The 10,743-nt window shown below is 43.5% G+C and overlaps 1 protein-coding gene across 1 annotated transcript in view; it reads left to right on the top strand.

The window, feature by feature from the left end:
• LRP11 (LDL receptor related protein 11) overlaps nt 1-6,328 on the top strand; it is a 53,717-nt gene extending 47,389 nt beyond the window's left edge. Inside the window, exons 7-8 of the mRNA XM_007943223.1 lie at nt 2,620-2,715; nt 6,174-6,328. Of these exons, the coding sequence (XP_007941414.1) occupies nt 2,620-2,715; nt 6,174-6,328 (251 nt within the window). The remainder of the gene's footprint in view (nt 1-2,619; nt 2,716-6,173) is intronic.
• The last annotated feature ends 4,415 nt before the right edge of the window (nt 6,329-10,743 follow it).

Here is a 10,743-nt window from a genome sequence, read left to right as displayed (position 1 = left end):
TAACAACAACAACAACAACAGGGGTAGGAGGGAGCTCTGGTGGCATAGTGCCTAAGGCATTTGACTGCTAACCAGAAGGCTGGTGGTTCAAACCCACCAGCCATTCTGTGAAAGGAAGACAAGGTGATCTTCCGTAAAGATTTACTGTCTCAGAAACCCAAAAGGGTTGCTATGAGTCGGAATCCACTTGATGGATTGAGTTGAGTGAGGTTTTTTTTGGTTTTTTTTTAGGGGTAGGAGGGTAGGAGAAAGGGGAAGTTTTTGTTTGCAGGGGATTGAGTTTAGGCCAATTGGTGATGGAATATTTTGGGAAAAGATAGCAATAATGGTGCCACACATGAAAGTCATCAACGTCCCTGAGTTATTAATGGGGAAGTTGTTATGTTGATGTTTTGGTTACCCAGTGCTGTTCTGACAGGGAAATACCACAAATGAGATGGCTTTAACAAACAGGAGTTTATTCTCTTACGGTTTTGGAAGTTAGAAGTATGAGTTCCAGGTGCCAGGCTCTAAGGGCTAGGTGAAAGCCCCTCGACTTTGGGCTTCAGCTCTGCCTTTGGCTCCCAGCCCACTGAAGCTGGAGGCTTTTCTTCACTCAGGCAGCTGCTAACTGCTGAGGCTGACAAACCCAGGGTCAACAAGTAAAAAGGCATAGTCCCGATGTTACCAAACCACACAGCAGGCCATTAATTGAAGTCCATTGAAAGCCCCAAGATTGGCAGAGCATGGCAGGCTACTGAATGAAGACTCAGCTATATGCAGGGTCCAAGGGTGCCAAAAAGCTAGAGACCATTCCCAAAGTGGCTTCTTATATATGGGAAGCAGACCACGTCCCTAAAGCAGCTGCTCAGCTTCTTGTGGTAGATCCTATCATGGAGATGATTGCCAGTCTCATCTTCGGGAATAACTACCACCTGCTGCTAAGTTGACACACACCCTTAACTACCACAGTTGGTGAATGTGTTGGTGTGTATATTTTCACCACAATAAAAATGGAAAAAATGCTGTCCCGTAAGTTGCAAAAGAAATTAATACACTAATTATTTATTGTCAATAATAAAAGTAGAATTTATTGACTTTGGGGGGAAAAAAAAAGTCCTGTGGGGGACAGTTCTCTGACATACACACAGGGTCAACATGAGTTAGAATCAACTCGACAGCAACTGGTTTTTGGTCGATATAATAAATATGCCTACTTATTGCTGTCAACTCGATAGTGACCCTAGACTAGAACAGAGTGTAAGGCTGTAATCTTTTTGGAAGGACACTGCCATGCCTTTCGCCCCTCCCCCAGCTTCTGGTGGGTTCGAAACACCAATTGCCGACCTTTTGGTAGCAGCCCAGCACTTAACCTCTATGCCACCAGGGCTCCTCAATAAACACAAAGGCTGCGAATTATGGGAAATGATAGACAGGCATTCTAATGACTCACTGAACCCAGGGATACAAATCTTAAGATTTTCCTTTTCCTAGTATTTGCTCTAAATATTATACCTGAGTACACTGGGTAACATTTAACAGCTTATCCTTAGATCAGCGATAAGTTCTTATCTTTACCAACAAGCAGTTAGACACTTTGGAGTTGAAATCCCAGCCCCCTGACCACTTCCTGCTGAGTGGAGCTGGGCATGCACTAGACCTGCCCGCCCTGAGGGAACGGGGCTACTGACACCACCAGGCAGCGGTGCGGTGAGATGGCTTTTGAAAATAACACGTCTTCACTGTTTACACTGTTGATGGCAGGAAGCCCAGAGACTGACCTTGACTTTGCTAGCCTGAGGTCTTTCCTTCCTTCTCCAGGGGTGGTGATGGTTCTAGCAGAATGCTAGTGGTTTTGTACTCATCACATAATCTGTAGTATTAAATTGATGATACAACTTACCTAGTGTTTCAGTATCAAATATCAGTTGGCCGTGAGTTGACTTTGACTTTGACAACCCCATATGTATGCACCAGAGTAGAGCTATGCTCGTAGGGTTTTCTGTGGCTGATTTTTCCAAAGTAGATCACCAGGCCTTTCTTTGGAGGCACCTCTTGGTGGACTCAAACTGCCAACCTTTCAGTTAACAGCCAAAGGAGTTAACCACTTGTACTACCCAGGCACTCACGTGTGAGGTCTGTGCTTAGCAGAGGAATAAATCCTGTAGATCTTCTCAGTGTTGTTGTTAGGTGCCGTTGAGTCGTCTCCGACTCATAGCGACCCTACGTACAGCAGAACAAAACGCCGCCCGGTCCCGTGCCGGCTCTGTGATCCCTGCTATACTTGAGCCCATCGTCGCAGCCACTGGGTCAGTATCTTGTTGAAGGCCTCCCCCTCTTTCGTCGACCCTCCACCCTACCAAGCATGACATCCTTCTCCAGGGAATGGTCCCTTCTGATAACATGACCAAAGTAGGTGAGACAAAGTCTGGCCATTCTCGCTTCCAAGGAGCATTCTGGCTGCACTTCCTTCAGGACAGATTTGTTAGTTCTTTTAGCAGTCCGTGGTACTTTCAGCACCCACCACACACCCACGTGTTTAGGCTCAAATAATCCAAGATCAGTAGTTAATCTTTAAAGAGACATAAGGCTGTTTCCTGAAGTTTCTGATGCACTTTCAATGTCTGTTCTTCTCTGCAGATGGTAGTTCCTCAGGGAACCACAAAAAAGAGGAAAATTTTATTTTTGAGTCAAAGAGTGATCGAGGCGGACGGGAACACCCAGCCCCAGAACCAGGTAAAACTGCACACTGCACAGAATAGAAAAATGCAGAAGCACCGGCTGCCGCGTCTCTGAGGATATTAGATGAAGCCGCAGGAGTTCATTGATGAGAACAGTGGTCAGAAGAACTGTCCCCTCCTCTCCTAAGTCATGCTGCATCTTTGGGCTCCTGAACTAGAAACCTAACCTTTGGACATCAGTTTCCTGTTTTATAAGTTAATTGGACCAATCACTGTAGTTCCGGTTGTAATATTCTGTGGAAAGATTATACTCATGGCATAGTGGTTAAGAACACAGGCTCTAATATCAGATGCCAAGGTTCAAATCCTAATTCCACTACTAAACTCTATGACCCCAGGCAGGCTATTTTATCTCTCTGGATCTCAGTTTCCTCATTAGTAAGATGGGGGTGGTAACCAGGTCTGCCTCAGAATAGTTAGGGAGAATGCCTGGGCCCATTTAGCACACTGTTTGGTGCATGGCCTGAGCTCAGTAAATAAATGATGGCATTCTGAATGAGTTATTCATGATGCAATAGGAGTAAAGGTCTTCCAGTACCTACTCTGCATTGCTCTAGTGACAGTGACAGAAGCCAGCAGGGATGGAGATAAGGCACAACAGGTTGGGGGAGGATTTGGTAAGTGGGAATACAGGACCCTGATTCCATAATTTCTGTTTTTAATGAAAAAGCAAACACTATAAAGGATTTTTTTTAATTGTGATTTGGGTGAAGGTTTACAGAGCAAATTCACTTTCCATACAGCGGTTCACATATACTTTGTCTCATGACATTGACCACAATTTACCACAATCCAACAGCTCCCCTCCCACTTCCTCCCCATAGTTACATCTTCCCTGTGTCCATCCCTCCATGCACTTCTGCCCCCTGAGCTGTCTCCCTGTGCATAGGCAGCCCTTCTTTCTCCCATGATTGTTCTCTCCAAGGAGCTTATCTACTTGAGGTAAATGTTCAACTCATATGCCTGTCTTTTGTTTGGCTGGAAACCACAGGTGTGGGTTCAATTCCAGACCTGAAGGGCAGCTAGGGGCCATAGTCTCAGTAGTTCCACCAGGCTCTATCGGACCAGCAAACCTGGTCCCCCCTCCCCTTTTTTTCCTCTCCAAATGATTTTGAGTTTTGTTCCATATTGTTCTCCCTCTTTATCAAGGATCTCCTACTAAAGGGAATTTTTAACCCTAATTCCCCTAGTTAGTACAAGAAAATATAGGGGACTACAATATGACTCTTAAGTTATAGATCTAAACATTGACAAAACTTTCTTTTTACCAGAGAGTATTCCTTTATAGCACCTGGACAGTACTCAAATATGATCTTAGAACAAAAGATGGCCACATGTTCCTTAAGAATAATCCAGATGTCAAGCAGCTGGCTGCCCCGCCCCTGTCCTCTGGCCTACTGGATGTACCCTGACCAAAAGTATTTGAATAAAAGGATCCTGCCCCCAGTGACATGCAGAGGGTAACTAGGCCTGCCCCTCACATGCTAAGATGTGTCCAGAGCATCTTAGGTCCAACTGGCCAATGCCCATTCCAGTTGTTACATATTTTGAATCTCATTCCCTGTCATATGAACAGAATACATCATTCATCCCCTCAGGTGGTTACTAAGAAAAATACAGTGGTATGTTTTAGAAGGGTTGGGAAATTTTTAATTTTCAAATAACCCAAACTGAAAACATTGAAGAAACTATTCCATCTAAATCTTGAAAAGTCAAGAATAATTTTTAGGAGTCTGGCAAGTACTTTTGGGGCAATTGCATTTTCCTTGTCATCAAAGCATTTAACAGGAATCAAATTTGCAGACTTTGTCCTGATTTGACAAATGGAAAATGTCCCTAGATCACAGGTCTGTTTTGTCGTTGTTGTTAGCTGCTGTCAGGTGACCTCAACTCATGGGGATCCCACACACAACAGAACAAAATGCTGCTCAGATCTGCACATCAGCTGCAGATTGGACCACTGTGACCCCCAGGCTTTTCAGTGGCTGATTTTTTTGCAGGTAGATGGTCAGGCCTTTCTTCCTGGTCTTAGTCAGGAAGCTCTGCTGAGACCTGTTCAGCATGATAGCAACACCCAGGCCTCCACTAACAGGCAGTGACTGTGCATGACGTGCATTGGCCAGAAATTGCACCCAAGTATCCCATGTGGAAGGCGAGAATCCTCCCACTGAACCACCAGTGCACCCACCGCACACCCACATTTGGGCCCAGATAATCCAAGAGCCTAATGGAAAACTCCATCTGGATTGCCCATAGGCCTCTCAACTTGAAAATGTCCACAAGTGAACTGTTCTCCCTCACCCACCATAAATGAGTTCCATACAATGCCTAAATCCCTCAAGCAAACATCCTGTGGACTAGATAGGTGGTCTACTGTTTACACTCGCAAGTCACTTAATTCTTGATGTCTTCGTTCCCTTGCTTGTAAAATAGGAATAGTAATAGGACTGTTGGTTGCTGTGAGAACTAAACGAGTTAAGATACAAACTGCTTAAAACTGTGCTGCCACTATTTAGCATTGGCTGTTTATCTTTAATTACTAGCACTTAGCTCAGTGCCTGACACAGGGAAAGCTCTTAATTAATGCAGAATGAATGAATACATGAATGAAAGAAAATGTGATGGAATCAGTTTACCCAGTGGAGACTTTCGCTCCTCTAGTTCCACCAGTTGGCAAGACCCTGCAGCTAAAAATAGTTCCGGCATCGCATCTCCAAACCTGGCCTGATTACAGTGCAGGTCTAAGAATAGAACTGCTGAGCTTGATAAGACTGAACTGGGCACGCCCTGTCCCTTCCTGACCCTGTAAGCCTTAAAGGCCACTTCAGGTCTAGGCATCTAGACCAGCCCCACAGGAAAACCCTTGTGCAGGAGACTTAGAGATTTTCCTTAACTACCCTTGTCAGAATTAACCAGCATATATTGAAGTTAGTAGTTCAACAGTAGCCCTACTGGCTAAGAGTAGGTTCCTTGGTTTAAAAAGGAAGTAACTTTCTTAAGCCTTAACTGAAACAAGAAATAGGAGTTGGCCCATCCTGATTTTAAGACAGAATGACCATATATGAATCCACAAATATAATCAATGGCAAGAATGAAAAATTTCCTACTGTCAGAATGTCTCTTTTTATTTTTCCTTTATGTATTACAGATGGATGTAAGGGTGATCTGACTGCAACATTTGTATGCACTGATAGGCAAATTTTGTAGGAACTGCTCCAGAACTGGGTGTTAAAAGAGGTCTGAGTGGGAGACCTAGCCTGCAACTCAGAAGCTATGTGATTTTAGGCAAATTATATAACCTGTTTGCATCTCGGTTCGCCTGTGGAATACTGGTCCTACTTGGTTGAGTTGTCATTTGGATTCAATAGGCGTGCAAAGGGCTTATCACATAGTAAATGGCAGTTGCTACAGTTAGTCTCTGACCCTCCCTTCTCATTGCTGACCTTTTCACAGGTGCAGTGCTACCCTTGGCCCTGGGCCTGGCCATCACTGCTTTGCTGCTGCTCATGGTTGCTTGCCGACTACGACTGGTGAAACAGAAACTTAAAAAAGCTCGTCCCATAACATCTGAGGAATCTGACTACCTCATAAATGGGATGTATCTATAATAAATCTGATTTAAATAGCTTGGGGTAAGGACATGTTCCACTTATAATTTATACATATATTGGGTTTTGGAAATTTACAACCTCTTTTGTTTTTGTAATTGTGCTAAAACTAAAATCTTAAAATCTGCAAATTCCAAACCTTTGTTTTAATTGTTTATTGTAGAAAGATTTTCCTTGGGATGTGAGATATTTTGAAATTTAGAGAACTATTCATCTGATTAAATAAAGACTTTTACAGACTTGATTTATATAAGCTATGCCTGAAAATGAAGAACCTGGTAGCACAATGGTTAAAGCACTCTGCCAACCAAAGGGTTGGCAGTTTGAACCCACCAGTTGCCTTGCTGAATAAAGATGTAGCGATCTGCTTCCGTAAAGATTACAGCCTTGGAAACCCTATGGGGCCCTCTATCCTGTAGGGTCACTGTGAGTCAAAATCAGTGTGATGGGAATGGGTCACACCTAAGAATAGGAACTGGTAGTTAGCCAAGGCAGAAGATTCAGTATGGCAAAAGTAGCCTTTGGATGTCAATGTTAATCCTTCACTTTTTAGAAGCCAACTATTGGCAATAGCACCCCTGGGCCCCTTAATGCACAGTGTCCCCTTGTTCTCTGGCCTTTCTGTTCCTCCCTTAAGCTCCCAATGTTCTCCTTTCTCTTCTCCCTTCAAAACCTGCTTATCAGAATGGATTTCAGGAGAGTGTACACCTTCAATGAGATGTTACCTCTTGCACGAGTATCTGAATTAGAAACCTATGGATGGCCAGTGAGGCCTCAGGGAAGAAACGTGGGTTCTTCCCTGCCTCTGACATCATGTCAGTAGGTGGCTACCTCAGTAGGCAGCAGACCTGTGGGAGAAGAAACTCAGTCTTTGGACTCCAAACAGCTCTGAGAGCCATGATGTGGCGTGGGTGATCAAGGTGGAGGCAGATAACCTGGCAGGCTGGGTCCTAACAGCACATCAGCTGAGTGCACAGTGAGCAAGGGCAGGAGGTGCTGCGTGGGTCCCCACCACTGCCCAGGCTCCCACAGTCTCTCATCTGTGTGGTCGCCGGTTTTCAACATCCATCTTTGTTGATGGAAGAGGAAGGTGCATTCAGGTGGAAAAGAGCTGAGTAGACTTCCGGGTGCAGCTTTTGTACAAATGTCGCCATGTTTAAGTATTGGCAGAGTTTCTCATCCAATAGAATGAGCCAGTTTTTTTCCTTTTTTTTTTTAAGTCTATAAAACATTATAATGTGTAATTAGCCAGTGCCAGGCTTATGTATTCCTAGAGTATAAAGCAGTTTTGTACAAATTCATTTTTATAGAAAACTGGCATCTAGCTTAACATCTTTCCCCCTTTTAATCTCTAGGATTTTAGAGGCAAATTATTCCCATCATCACTTCCTGCTGCAATTATGCACATTCTAGAAATTATTCTGTGAGAAATGTACATACAGTATGGTGCCTGTCTACACTGATGTGGTGGTCCCACTTACATCTTTTTTATTTTTTCTGAGAAGTGCTAATCTTTTAAAAACACTTGAAAAACTAGAGTTTAAACATTTTATTTTCAGACTAAACCTAAGGCAGACTGGTCTTTTAGCAGCTTTGGGAGGGGGGCAGTTAAAACATCAAAACACATGACCAAGTGGAAAGTTACTTCTAGAAAGACAAAGACACTTATCATTTTTGTTTCCTGAGATGTTTGAGCATTTTGACTGTCTGCAGTTCAGCAGATTGAGATTTCTCAAGGGCATTTGTGTGAAATGAACTGTGAATGAGCTTCCAACGTTTGTACTTGCTGTGTGATGCCTTGCCGTTTGTTTTTACGTGAAAGGACGTCTCCTACATACATTCCCAATACAGTAAAACCAACGAGGCTCACATCAGCCATCACATTGTCTTTTATACTAAAGGACATTAAGCCCCATTTCCGTACAGCTGCAGTGCTGAGAAGTTGTCAGCATCTATGTAAATAACGTTCCTTAATAAATGGTATTTTATTCTTAAGTCTTTTTTTTGGGGGGGGGGTCGTTCTTTTTTTTCTTAATTGTGATTTGGGTGAAGATTTACAGAGCAAATTCACTTTCCATACAGCAGTTCACATTCACTTTGTCTCATGTCATTGACCACAGTTTACCACAATGCAACAGCTCTCCTCCCACTTCCTCCCTATAGTTAACTTCTTCCCAGTGTCCATCCCTCCATGCACTTCTGCCCCCTAAGCTGTCTCCCTGTGCATAAGCAGCCCTTCTTTCTCCCATGATTGTTCTCTCCAAGGAGCATATCTACTTGAGGTAAATGTTCAACTCACATGCCTGTCTTTTGTTTGGCTGGAAACCACAGGTGTGGATTCAATTCCAGACTGAAGGGCAGCTAGGGGCCATAGTCTCAGTGGTTCCACCAGGCTCTATCAGACCAGCAAACCTGGTCCCTCTCCCCCCTTTTTTTTTTTTTCTCCAAATGATTTTGAGTTTTGTTCCACATTGTTCTCCCTCTCTATCAAGGATCTCCTACATAGATCCCCTTCCAAGCAGATGACAGTGGTAGCTGGACACCATCTAGTTCTTCTGGTTTCAGAGTTGTATAGGCTGCAGATCGGATGGTGTACCAGTCGCTAGGACTAATTGTTTCCATGAATTTTGGTTTTCTTCATTCTTCTTTGCTCTGGACAAGGAGAGACCCATTGTTACATCTAGATGGCATCTTGCTAGCTTTTAAGATCCCAGTTGCTGCTTGCCAAAGTAGGAGGTGGAACAGTGTTTTGTATAATATGTTATGCCAGTTGAGCTTGATGTCCCCTGCGACTATGGTCCCAAGCCCAGAGGTTCAACTACTCGGTCCCTCTGGGTAGCTGGCTATGACCAAGCAGTGACCACAACCTTGCCTCTTGTCAGCTCTACTATACACCTGGGAATTGTGATCATTCACATAAACTTACAGGACCATTGTCTGTCTGCCAACCCTATTATTCTTAAGTCTTTAATTAACTTTTTAATGTAATCATGATAATGAGCTAATGTTTACTGAGCCGCTACTGTATTACCTGGACTGAATCTCAGCAGCCCTATTTTACGGAGGGGGAGATTGAGGGTTAGAGAAATGTGACCTGCCCACAGCCACACAGAGCACACTGGAGGGAAGGAGAACTATGGCCTGCGAAATACCTGTATTATTAGATGGGCTGAGTGGGACTTGTTTAAGTCGTCCCACCTGTGGTGACTGGACTGGACGCACCATTCTGTGGTTAAGATAAGTCAAACACAGTTTTAAAGGGAAAGCTTGTTTTCCTCTCAAACACGTGCTTCCTCATCTTTCCCTACACAAACTAAATCATCTCAGTGATCTTCCGGGAAGTATAATTTGTCCTTTGATCCTCAGTACAAGTAAACAGCTACTTCTCCATCTGTTCGCAGTATTCTCATGTTTCAGGTCACTTGTGTACCAAATGTTCTCTTCCATAGAAAAATAACAGAACATTTTCATCTTTCTCCCCGTGACTTTTCCAAACTTAGGATCTGGCCTCACGATAGCCTCTCACATTTCCAACACTCTCCTTTCAGTCGCTGATAGCATTCATGTTGCTGTTTAATACACTGTCTCTTGACCCAAACAGTGATGGATGCTTCTACTTGTCCCTCAGTTTTGCTGATCATGCCGACCTTGCTGATGGATTTAGCTGGATTTCACCAACATAAACATACTCCAGTGTGACGTACCCCAGGCCATCCTTACCTTCGGATGTCCTCGTCAACATCATGTTGATGCTGCCTCTCAACAGAAGCATAAAGTATCCTGGGATTTTGTAATGGGGTCACTGGCAGTCACCCTGCCCCAGAACAATCCTTTTCATGTTTGGGTTTGCTTGCTTTTGGGAAAATGCCGCTTTGTTCCTAGCAGAGCTACTGCTGTCATTTGTTTACTTTCTGGACTCCAGGTTTTCTACAGTTTTTGGCATCAAAGCTGAATGACAGTGGATGTCTCACAAAGAACTGCCCAAGCTGAATACAAACAGGGAAAAGCTTAGTTTGCAGTTCACAAATGTTTTCATACCATTGGGTTTTTAAACAACTGTGCTGCTGATTTTTTTCTTGATTCCTGGCCTTACTTTCCCAGAACTTTTGTCTTACTCAGTTCCAGTATGCTAAAGTGAGTATTTTAAGTTATGACTACTTTAATGGCTAAACACATATATTTTTTGACTAAATATAAAACCATCAAGGATGAACTGAAGTTATGACAGCCCAAAGCTGACTTTTTTGGCAATGGAGTGAATGGATAGAAATGAGCATTTTTTTAAGGAGCTCTGGTGACACAGTGCCTAATGCATTTGACTGCTAACCACAAGGTTGATGGTTCAAACCCACCAGCTGCTCCATGGGAGGAAGACAGAGCAATCTACTTCTGTAAAGATTTACCACCCTGGAAAC

This window comes from Orycteropus afer, unplaced genomic scaffold (assembly GCF_000298275.1).
Source record: "Orycteropus afer afer isolate SDZICR_OR568_19922 unplaced genomic scaffold, OryAfe1.0 scaffold00101, whole genome shotgun sequence".
Classification (NCBI taxonomy): domain Eukaryota; kingdom Metazoa; phylum Chordata; class Mammalia; order Tubulidentata; family Orycteropodidae; genus Orycteropus; species Orycteropus afer.
The sequence above is the reverse complement of the archived record's forward strand: the minus strand, read 5'-3'. Positions and strand labels throughout refer to the sequence as shown.